General features: G+C 43.6%; 1 protein-coding gene across 1 annotated transcript in view; it reads right to left on the bottom strand.

Moving 5' to 3' along the window:
- LOC311140457 (palmitoyltransferase ZDHHC17) overlaps positions 1-12,432 on the bottom strand; it is a 43,642-nt gene that overhangs the window by 18,013 nt on the left and 13,197 nt on the right. The window contains exons 3-8 of the mRNA XM_084175523.1: positions 7,490-7,612; positions 5,849-5,926; positions 4,769-4,913; positions 4,180-4,244; positions 3,442-3,604; positions 940-1,065 (exon numbers count right to left, since the gene is read on the bottom strand). Coding sequence (XP_084031649.1) covers positions 940-1,065; positions 3,442-3,604; positions 4,180-4,244; positions 4,769-4,913; positions 5,849-5,926; positions 7,490-7,612 — 700 coding nt within the window. The remainder of the gene's footprint in view (positions 1-939; positions 1,066-3,441; positions 3,605-4,179; positions 4,245-4,768; positions 4,914-5,848; positions 5,927-7,489; positions 7,613-12,432) is intronic.

The following is a 12,432-nucleotide window of genomic DNA, read 5'->3' as shown; positions in this document are numbered from 1 at the left end:
CTGATTAGGGCCTTGACACAATCCTCTGGTCTGTCCGTGCAGACAAACAGCTGGGTTCCTCAGACTCCAAGAAATCACTACCTTGGATGCGCAATTACTTCAAGACACAGAGGCCAGAGGAGGTCTAAATAGAGTGTTAGCCTTTGTCTGTATGTCTCTCGTCAACAAGAAAGCAGCAATTAGGCCTGAAGGTGCTTATTTTAGGGTCTGGGATTATTGGCCGGAAAGACAGGTGGCGGAAGGCTCTTTAGACTTAACCATAAGTGGAGGAAATGTAAAACTGACCCAAGATTAGCATCTAAGGGCAACTTAACCCTACACATTGTTCTTGACAATCAAGCAGCACATCTCAGACTATTGCTATATCAAAATAATGTAATATCCTATCAATGACCAAATGTAATGTAATGTGGTTCCAGCAACGTTTAACACTTCTCCAGGCATTGTGAGATCTGATCATCTGTGCGGTGCGACTGCAAACAAGATGACCTGGAACTTGGCCATTATGACCCAAATGGTGAAAGTGGCCGGTGTATTAACCCTGAAACGCCCTTGTTGGGTCTGGAGAACAGTTTGGTCTTGTGTGATTTCACTGAGGGTTTTGATACAGTCTGGAGACTGGGAGGGATGTGCTAGTATAGGGAACTCTCCGGTGGACAATGAAGACTGCGTGTCTGGTTTTACCTAGAAGTCATTCTGAGATAGACTTAGGCCTTGACAGTGGACGTGCTACGGTTCATCCTACAGACTGTGCGGACAATCATGTGACGTGTGTGTGTGTGTTCCTATCCATCTTTTGAGTGTGTGTGTGTGAGGGGGTTTGCATACATGCTTACGCGAATAAGTGTGTGCGTGAGTGAGTGTGTGTGTGTCCGAGTCTGAGTGCGCGCAAGCCTGCATGCTTGTGTATGTCAACTCAGTCTCCTCCCTGGTCTCTACCTTGTCCATCTTCAGCTTCTTCAGGTAGCCAGGGCTGTCGTAGCCCTTGGCCTGCCGGGCCTCCTGCAAATGGTTGACCATCCAGACGTTTTTCCTCTGCTTGGCCAGGTCCAGCGGCGTCTCACCCTGGAGGACAACAGAGGGATACATCCAGAGGACAGTTTAACCACCTAATCACCATGGTAACAACCAGCTAATCACCACGGTAACAATTTAACACATAGAGAGCCTGATTCACAGATAGTAGTACCGGATCATAGGACTTCTGAGGACACAGGAAAAACCACAGATTGAAATAGCTCTATTAATTCTGGATCTCTATTATATCTATATCTATTATATCTATATAACCACTAAACAGTAGGATAGGAGAAAGATTAGAGGATGGACACTAAACACTGATGGTGATCCGGGTATCCTAATTGGCCACACTGGATATTGACGCTCCACCTTTCAAGTTATGGCAGGACAGCTATGAAAGGTAACAGGATACAGGATAGCTATGAAAGGTAACAGCATACAGGATAGCTATGAAAGGTAACAAGATACAGGACAGCTATAAAAGATAAGATACAGGACAGCTATGAAAGGTAACAGGATAGCTATGAAAGGTAACAGGATACAGGACAGCTATAAAAGATAAGATACAGGACAGCTATGAAAGGTAACAGGATACAAGATAGCTATGAAAGGTACCAGGACAGCTATAAAAGGTAACAGGATAGCTATAAAGGTTAACAGGATACAGGACAGCTATAAAAGGTAACAGGATACAGGATAGCTATGAAAGGTAACAAGATACAGGACAGCTATGAAAGGTAACAAGATAGCTATGAAAGGTAACAGGATAGCTATAAAAGGTAACAGGACAGCTATGAAAGGTAACAAGATACAGGACAGCTATGAAAGGTAACAGGATAGCTATAAAAGGTAACAGGATACAGGACAGCTATGAAAGGTAACAAGATACAGGACAGCTATGAAAGATAAGATACAGGACAGCTATGAAAGGTAACAAGATACAGGATAGCTATAAAAGGTAACAGGACAGCTATAAAAGGTAACAGGATACAGGACAGCTATAAAAGGTAACAGGATACAGGACAGCTATGAAAGGTAACAAGATACAGGACAGCTATAAAAGGTAACGAGATACAGGATAGCTATAAAAGGTAACAGGATACAGGACAGCTATAAAAGGTAACAGGATACAGGACAGCTATAAAAGGTAACAGGATACAGGATAGCTATGAAAGGTAACAAGATACAGGACAGCTATGAAAGGTAACGAGATACAGAATAGCTATAAAAGGTAACAAGATACAGGACAGCTATGAAAGGTAACAAGATACAGGACAGCTATGAAAGGTAACAAGATACAGGACAGCTATGAAAGGTAACAAGATACAGGACAGCTATGAAAGGTAACAAGATACAGGACAGCTATGAAAGGTAACAGGATACAGGATAGCTATGAAAGGTAACAAAATACAGGACAGCTATGAAAGGTAACAAAATACAGGACAGCTATGAAAGGTAACAGGATACAGGATAGCTATAAAAGGTAACAAGATACAGGACAGCTATGAAAGGTAACAAGATACAGGACAGCTATGAAAGGTAACAAAATACAGGACAGCTATGAAAGGTAACAGGATAGCTATAAAAGGTAACAAGATACAGGACAGCTATGAAAGGTAACAAGATACAGGACAGCTATGAAAGGTAACAAAATACAGGACAGCTATGAAAGGTAACAGGATAGCTATAAAAGGTAACAAGATACAGGACAGCTATGAAAGGTAACAAGATACAGGATAGCTATGAAAGGTAACAGGATAGCTATAAAAGGTAACAGGACAGCTATGAAAGGTAACAAGATACAGGACAGCTATGAAAGGTAACAAGATACAGGACAGCTATGAAAGGTAACAGGATACAGGACAGCTATGAAAGGTAACATGATACAGGACAGCTATAAAAGGTAACGAGATACAGGACAGCTATGAAAGGTAACGAGATACAGGATAGCTATAAAAGGTAACAGGATACAGGACAGCTATGAAAGGTAACAGGATACAGGACAGCTATGAAAGGTAACAGTATACAGGACAGCTATAAAAGGTAACGAGATACAGGACAGCTATAAAAGGTAACAGGATAGCTATAAAAGGTAACAGGATAGCTATAAAAGGTAACAGGACAGCTATGAAAGGTAACAAGATACAGGACAGCTATGAAAGGTAACAGGATACAGGACAGCTATGAAAGGTAACAGGATACAGGACAGCTATAAAAGGTAACGAGATACAGGATAGCTATGAAAGGTAACAAGATACAAGCATGTTCTACAGGTCAAAGGTTAGTAGGAGACATGTGGGCCTTATGTAACATAGCCTGGCTCTGGGGTGAAGTTTCCCCCTAGGTACAGATCTAGGATCAGCTTCTCCTCCCCCAATCCTAACCATTAGGGGGGAGATCCAAAGCTGACCCCAGCCTCACCTTGATGTTCTGTGCGTCCACGTTGGAGTTGGAGTCCAGCAGCAGGGTGATGACGGTGGTGTTGCCGGCCAACACGGCCCAGTGCAGAGCCGTGTTCTTGTGGTACTTGTCACCCAGGTTGACCGACACGTTGAAGGTCAGCAGTAGCCGGGTGGGGTCCACGCTGTTGGGATGGGACAAAGGTCAAAGGTCATGTTCAAAGCCTTTATTGTCCATTAATGAGACTCAAAGGGTCGTAGTTTAATGTGCTCTAATTAACGACAATCGAAGTCCAGTGTATTAGCCCACTGCACATTGTTCTTTGTGCTTTTAGTATCAGTCTCTTATCTGTCTTTTGATCCATTTATAAATGTTGTGTATCTATACTGAACAAAAATATAAAACGCAACATGCAACAATTTCAAAGATTTTACTGAGTTACAGTTCATTTTGAAATAAATTCATTAGGCCATAATCTATGAATTTCACATGACTGGGCAGGGGTGCAGCCATGGGTGGGCATAGGCCCACCCACTTGCCAGCCAGGCCCACCCAATGGGGAGCCAGGCCCAGCCAATCAGAATGTTTTTTTCCCCACAAAAGGGCTTTATTACAGACAGAAATACTCCTCAGCACCCCCCCCCACCACCCCTCAGCCGATCCCACAGGTGAAGGATATGGGTGAACGCGTGGCACGGCAACCACGCGAACGGCAGCATGGCATGCATGGCACACACACACACACACACACACACACACCTGTGTGTCCTGTAAGCTGCCCACATCAAGGGAGTCATGCCGTTCTGATCCATCATGTCCACATCCTATAGGAGGAGAGGGAGAAAGAGCACATGGTCACAAACCCCCAATAGACAGAGAGAAGACCGACACTCTGCTTTTTTGAAGATGTTTGAGCTACTGAACAGATCCAGGAAAAACCTAGCAGCGCTCCCAATGTGAATGCAGCTGTGGAAAACTAATGAAACAACACCCCCTGGTGGCTGACAACAACAACTTCTGTGATTTGAATACATGAGAAAAGCTTTGAAAGTTTGAAAGAACACTATTTCAGTTCTGCTGAGATCAGAATAAATATAACACAAGGGTGATGTCACAGTAAATCCAATGGATGCAAGTTCCATATCCTCATGGCCAATCCCAAATCAACCTCTAGCCCCTACGCACTTGTGGAGATCTGAGAGGATTTGATAGGTTGAAGAAATATGGTAATATCTCCACATTGCCCTCTAATAGGCTAAACAGAATTTTCACAATATTGCTTACACCTATCAAAGCCTCTCATATCTCCACAAGTACACAGGGTTAGGGGTTGGTCCACTCTGCGTACCTGCCCCTTGGCGATGAGGTAAGCCACGATGGAGGTGTGTCCGAACTGGGCGGCCAGGTGGACACAGCTGCAGCCCTCTCCGTCGATGAGCGAGGGGTCTGACCCATACTTCAGCAGCTGCACCACCATGGAGAGGTGGCCCTGTCTGTGGACACACACACAATATGATATGTTGATGAGCACCAGAACCAACTGGTATTGCGTGGTATTAGCATTTATACATGCTTCTGGGTTTTGTTTTGTTTAAAGGAGCAATCTGTAACTTTCATTTGCAGCACAGTAGAAACTTGCCAAACCCCTGTATTAACATAGCATTATTAACAGCAGAAATGGAAATGACAGATTGCACCAATATCCAAATGTAAAGTCTCTGGGGGTTTTGTAGATAGGAAACGGTTTGAATCCCTGATCTGACTAGGTGAAAAACCTGTCGATGTGCCCTTGAGCAAGGCACTTAACCCTAACTACTCATGTAGCTCTGGATAACAGCGTCTGCTAAATGACTAAAATGTAATGCAAATGAAACGTAGATACTACATCCAATTGAGAGATGGTTTAATAAGAAGATTGCTGCACGAGCTACTTATCCAAACACAATCCTCAACAACATTGCAATTCAGTCCTTATATCCACAATACTACAGATAAATCGCATATAGAAAGTGTTACTGGTCCGAGAGATGGGCTACACTCCTATCTAGTGTGAAAGGTCACTAGCAGGGAGGGGAGGGTTGCTGACAAAGCCGTGAGCCCTGGCTAAGTATGGGGTCCCTGATCATATGAATAATGCAGTAGAGAGCTCTCTGACAGGGCGAGGAGGAGAGGTAGTACTGGGTGTTCATACAACCCTGAAGGTATCGTGTGACTCCTGGGAACAGGACTTTAGCAGAAACACGCCCCATGACACCCACACAGTGGAAAGGAGAGAGTCTACAGGAAACAATATCTCTCCTTCGTACAGTATATAACCTTTCCCTTTTATCTCTAGGTGGTCGTGTCTACACGTCAACATAACCAACAGGACCTAACGTTTTGGGACTGCTGGTCAAGCTTGGTCCGGGAAAGCTGGTGTCACTCTTACCTTGTGGCCCAATGCAGTGGTGTGGAGTTGAGGTCACCTCCCAACTGGTCCACCATCGCCCCCTTCGATATGTAGTACCTACAGACAGAGGCACAGTCAGAAATACATTTAGCCCACATACACAACTACAGGCGGTGAAAAGACTAGATTGTTGAGGCAGTAAGATGAAACAGATGGGACAAATTCAGCTTTATTCCTATTGCATCAGGATCTCCAGGAATATAACGTATTAAGAGGGTGTCTGCCCTTTCAATGGAATTGATTGCTCAGACATAATAATAATAACAATAATAATAATAATAATAAGCCATTTAGCAGACGCTTTTTATCCAAAGCGACTTACAGTCATGCGTGCATACATTTTTTTTGTGTATGGGTGGTCCCGGGGATCGAACCCACTACCTTAGCGTTACAAGCGCCGTGCTCTACCAGCTGAGCTACAGAGGACCACAAGACCTTAGCAGACATCCAGGAACTTGTTCTCTCCCTTCCTGCTATGCTGCATTAGAATGGTTTGGGATTCTATTCTTCTACAGAGGGACCATGGTTCTGGCAATGTTTCAGTCCTGTAATGTACAGTGTGTGTGTTGCAGGACGTCACTCTGCACCACAATGGTATGGTAAAGACAGCACAGTAGCATGAGTGCATTCACTCACACCTGGGTCCACTTCACTAGGGACCAAACAGAAGCTAACAAACAGGGAGGGAGGGACTAACTGAACTTGTCCTATAAGAAACTAGTTTTCTGTTGCAAAATGTTTTCACTAATGTATAGGACCATGCAGGCCTATGTCCTGTGTGAGAGTATGTGAGTTTACGACTCGACCACACCAACAGCGTCACTGCGCAAAATGGTGCGCAGCATCATCTGGATATGTGTGCAACAAAAGTTCAACATTCACCTTCTGCTACCATTTCTGTCAAGCCATCTACACATACAATATGACGCATCCCTTGATAAATCCAACGTATGCACCACACAGAATGCACTGCAACTGCCTCTGCAATGCAATGCTGCAAGGCAAACGCAGCGATCCATTGAAAATGAATGTACTTCTGGATGTACCAAAACGCAATGACACTGTCGGTGTGATCGAGGCGTTAGGGCTATAGGACTGTATGTGAGTTTAGGGCTATAGGACTGTATGTGAGTTTAGGGCTATAGGACTGTATGTGAGTTTAGGGCTATAGGACTGTATGTGAGTTTAGGGCTATAGGACTGTATGCGAGTTTAGGGCTATAGGACTGTATGCGAGTTTAGGGCTATAGGACTGTATGTGAGTTTAGGGATATAGGACTGTATGTGAGTTTAGGGCTATAGGACTGTATGTGAGTTTAGGGATATAGGACTGTATGTGAGTTTAGGGCTATAGGACTGTATGTGAGTTTAGGGCTATAGGACTGTATGTGAGTTTAGGGCTATAGGACTGTATGTGAGTTTAGGGATATAGGACTGTATGCTTGCATGAGATCCAATCTGACTGGGAGAAACATCCCATAGGTGGGTGTTGGGAATAGCGTTTCACGTGTACATGTAGGTTTACTGCAACTCATAAATCACATGTAAGACAGTTGAATAGTGAGATGAGGTCAAGGGCATTGGGTTCTTCAGTGTGAGGTTGTGTGAGAGTGTCACTCACTTGACCAAGTCTATTCTATTGTTGATGGAGGCCCAGTGCAGGAGTGTGACGTTCTCTTTGTCCGGCTGCTGAACGTCATAGCCCGCCTCCACCAGCTCTCTGCAGCGCTCAAAGATCCCATACCTGGAGAATGCAGGTAGACAAGGTTAGAATAGGCTCAACACACACACGGTTCACACACACACACACACACACACACACACAACCGTTGCCTTTAACAGTATCCCTTGCCATCATAGCTTTTTCTGTCCTTCAGTTAACACAGCACATAAATTAACCCTCAAATCATGAGGATGAAGTGTCTTTATATAGGTTTTCTACAATAAAAGAAACACAAAGCCTTCTTTGTTTGTCAGTCAGACTATTCTCCTCCAGTGGGAGACCTAGACCTATGTCTGCACTTTGCACCATACTCACATTCATGACATATTTATACAGTGCCTTAGGAAAGTATTCATACCCCTTGACTTATTCCACATTTTGTTGTGTTAGAGAATGAATTCAAAATCGATTAAATATATTTCTCACCCATCTACACACAATACCCCATAATGACAACGTGAAAACATGTTTTTATAAATGTATGCACATTTATTGGAAATGAAATACAGAAATCTCTCATTTACATAAGTTTTCACACCCGAGTCAATACATGTTAGAATCACATTTGGCAGCAATTACAGCGTTGAGTCTTTCTGGGTACGTTTCTAAGAGCTTTCAACACCTAGATTTTGCAACATTTGTCCATTATTCTTTTCAAAATTCTTCAAGCTCTGTCAAATTGGTTGTTGATCATTGCTAGACAGCCATTTTCAGGTCTTGCCATAGATTTTCAAGTAGATTTCAGACAAAACTGTAACTCGGCCACTCAGGAACATTCACAGTCTTCTTGGTAAGCAACTCCGGTGTAGATTTGGCCTTGTGTTTTAGGTTATTGTCCTGCTGAAAGGTGAATTCATCTCTCGGTGTCTAGTGGAAAGCAGACAACCAGGTTTTCCTCTAGGATTTTGCCTGTGCATAGCTCCATTCCGTTTCTTTTTTTATCCTGAAAAACTCCCCAGTCCTTTAACAATTACAAGCATACAGTGCCTTGCAAAATAATTGATCCCCCTTGGCGTTTTTTCCTATTTGTTGCATTACAACCTGTAATTTAAATGTATTTTTATTGGGATTTCAGGTAATGGACATACACAAAATAGTCCAAACTTGTTTTTAAAAAAATGCTAAATAATAAATAAACGTAAAAGTGGTGCGTGCATATGTATTCACCCCCTTTGCTATGAAGCCCCTAAATAAGATCTGGTGCAACCAATTACCTTTAGAAGTCACATAATTAGTTAAATAAAGTCCACCTGTGTGCAATCTGTCACATGATCTGTCACATGATCTCAGGATATATACACACACCTGTTCTGCAACACCACTAAGCAAGGGCCACCACTAAGCAAGCGGCACCATGAAGACCAAGGAGCTCTCCAAACAGGTCAGGGACAAGGTTGTGGAGAAGTACAGATCAGGGTTGGGTTATAAAAAAAATATCAGCAACTTTGAAACATCCAACGGATCAGCATTACATCCATTATTAAAAAATTGAACGAATATGGCACCACAACAAACCTGCCAAGAGAGGGCCGCCCACCAAAACTCACGGACTAGGCAAGGAGGGCATTAATCAGAGGCAACAAAGAGACCAAAGATAACCCTGAAGGAGCTACAAAGCTCCACAGCAGAGATTGGAGTATATTTCCATAGGACCACTTTAAGCCGTACACTCCACAGAGCTGGGCTTTACAGAAGAGTGACCAGAAAAAAGCCATTGCTTAAAGAAAAAAATAAGCAAATACCTTTGGTGTTCGCCAAAAGCCATGTGGGAGACTCCCCAAACATATGGAAGAAGGTACTCTGGTCAGATGAGACTAAAATTGAGCTTTTTGGCCATCAAGGAAAACGCTATGTCTGGCGCAAACCCAACACCTCATCACCCCAAGAACACCATCCCCACAGTGAAGCATAGTGATGGCAGCATCATGCTGTGGGGATGTTTTTCCATCGGCAGGGACTGGGAAACTGGTCAGTATTGAAGGAATAAGGGATGGCGCTAAATACAGGGAAATTCTTGAGGGAAACCTGTTTCAGTCTTCCAGAGATTTGAGACTGGGAATGAGGTTCACCTTCCAGCAGGACAATGACCCTAAGCATACTGCTAAAGCAACACTCGAGTGGTTTAAGGGGAAACATTTAAATGTCTTGGAATGGCCTAGTCAAAGCCCAGACCTCAATCCAATTGAGAATCTGTGGTATGACTTAAAGATTGCTGTACACCAGCAGAACCCATCCAACTTGAAGGAGCTGGAGCAGTTTTGCCTTGAAGAATGGGCAAAAATCCCAGTGGCTAGATGTGCCAAGCTTATAGAGACATACCCCAAGAGACTTGCAGCTGTAATTGCTACAAAGTATTTACTTTTGGGGGGTGAATAGTTATGCACGCTCAAGTCCTGTTTTTTTTTGTCTTATTTCTTTGTTTCACAAGAAAAAATATTTTGCATCTTCAAAGTGAGTTGTGTAAATCAAATTATACAACCCCCCCCCCCAAAAAAAAAAAAATCAATTTTAATTCCAGGTTGTAAGGCAACAAAATAGGAAAAATGCCAAGGGGGGTGAATACTTTCACAAGCCACTGTACCCATAACATGATGCAGCCACCACTATGCTTGAAAATATGGAGAGTGGTACTCAGTAATGTGTTGTATTGGATTTGCCCCAAACATAACACTTTATATTTCAGGACAAAAAGTTAATTGCTTTGCAATTTTCTTTTGCAGTATTACTTTAGTGCCTTGTTGCAAACAGGATGCATGTTTTGGAATATTTGTATTCTGTACAGGCTTCCTTCTTTTCACTCTGTCAAGTAGGTTAGTATTGTGGAGTAACTACAATGTTGTTGATCCTTCCTCAGTTCTCTTATCACAATCATTCATCTCTGTAACTGTTTTAAAGTGACCATTGACCTCATGGTGAAATCCCTGAGTGGTTTTCTTCCTCTCTGGGAATGAGTTAGGAAGGACGCCTGTATCTTTGTAGTGACTGGGTGTATTGATACACCATCCAACGTGTAATTAATAACTTCACCATGCTCAAAGGGATATTCAATGTCTGTTTTTTTATTTTTACCAACCTACGTATATGTGCCCTTCTTTGCGAGACATTGGAAAACCTCCCTGTTCTTTGTGGTTGAATCGTTTTTTGATATTCACTGCTCGACTGAGGGACCTTATAGATAATTGTATGTGTGGGGTACAGTGAGGAGGTAGTCATTCAAAAATCTGGTTAAACACTATTATTGCACACAGAGCCCATGCAACTTATGTGACTTGTTGAGCACATTTTTACTTCTGAACTTATTTAGGCTTGCCATAACAAATTGACTCAAGACATTTCAGCTTTTCCTTTTTTATTCATTTGTAAAACGTCTGATGATAAAATTCCACTTTGACATTATGGGGTATTGGTGTTTACAAAAAATATATTTAATCAATTTTAAATTCAGGCTGTAACAAAATGTCAAGGGGTGTGAATACTTTCTGAAGGCACTGTATGTTCATACATCATTGGTCTAGACCATAGGGGAAAGGAACATTTCATAATTTCATGTGAACAGGTTAGGGAGGGGTAACTGATCCTAGATCTGTACCTATGGGCATTCTAGTCTACAGCAGTGATATGACCTGGAGCAGGGATCGATAGCCACTAGTCTACAGCAGTGATAGGACCTGGAGCAGGGATCGATAGCCACTAGTCTACAGCAGTGATATGACCTGGAGCAGGGATCGATAGCCACTAGACTACAGCAGTGATAGGACCTGGAGCAGGGATCGATAGCCACTAGTCTACAGCAGTGATAGGACCTGGAGCAGGGATCGATAGCCACTAGTCTACAGCAGTGATAGGACCTGGAGCAGGGATCGATAGCCACTAGTCTACAGCAGTGATATGACCTGGAGCAGGGATCGATAGCCACTAGTCTACAGCAGTGATATGACCTGGAGCAGGGATCGATAGCCACTAGTCTACAGCAGTGATATGACCTGGAGCAGGGATCGATAGCCACTAGTCTACAGCAGTGATATGACCTGGAGCAGGGATCGATAGCCACTAGTCTACAGCAGTGATATGACCTGGAGCAGGGATCGATAGCCACTAGTCTACAGCAGTGATATGACCTGGAGCAGGGATCGATAGCCACTAGTCTACAGCAGTGATATGACCTGGAGCAGGGATCGATAGCCACTAGTCTACAGCAGTGATAGGACCTGGAGCAGGGATCGATAGCCACTAGTCTACAGCAGTGATAGGACCTGGAGCAGGGATCGATAGCCACTAGTCTACAGCAGTGATATGACCTGGAGCAGGGATCGATAGCCACTAGTCTACAGCAGTGATATGACCTGGAGCAGGGATCGATAGCCACTAGTCTACAGCAGTGATAGGACCTGGAGCAGGGATCGATAGCCACTAGTCTACAGCAGTGATAGGACCTGGAGCAGGGATCGATAGCCACTAGTCTACAGCAGTGATAGGACCTGGAGCAGGGATCGATAGCCACTAGTCTACAGCAGTGATAGGACCTGGAGCAGGGATCGATAGCCACTAGTCTACAGCAGTGATAGGACCTGGAGCAGGGATCGATAGCCACTAGTCTACAGCAGTGATAGGACCTGGAGCAGGGATCGATAACCACTAGTCTACAGCAGTGATAGGACCTGGAGCAGGGATCGATAGCCACTAGTCTACAGCAGTGATATGACCTGGAGCAGGGATCGATAGCCACTAGTCTACAGCAGTGATAGGACCTGGAGCAGGGATCGATAGCCACTAGTCTACAGCAGTGATAGGACCTGGAGCAGGGATCGATAGCCACTAGTCTACAGCAGTGATATGACCTG

This window comes from Coregonus lavaretus, assembly GCF_964263955.1.
Source record: "Coregonus lavaretus genome assembly, chromosome: 13".
In the NCBI taxonomy this organism is placed as follows: domain Eukaryota; kingdom Metazoa; phylum Chordata; class Actinopteri; order Salmoniformes; family Salmonidae; genus Coregonus; species Coregonus lavaretus.
Note: the sequence above shows the minus strand (reverse complement) of the source record. Positions and strands in the feature narration are given on the sequence as shown.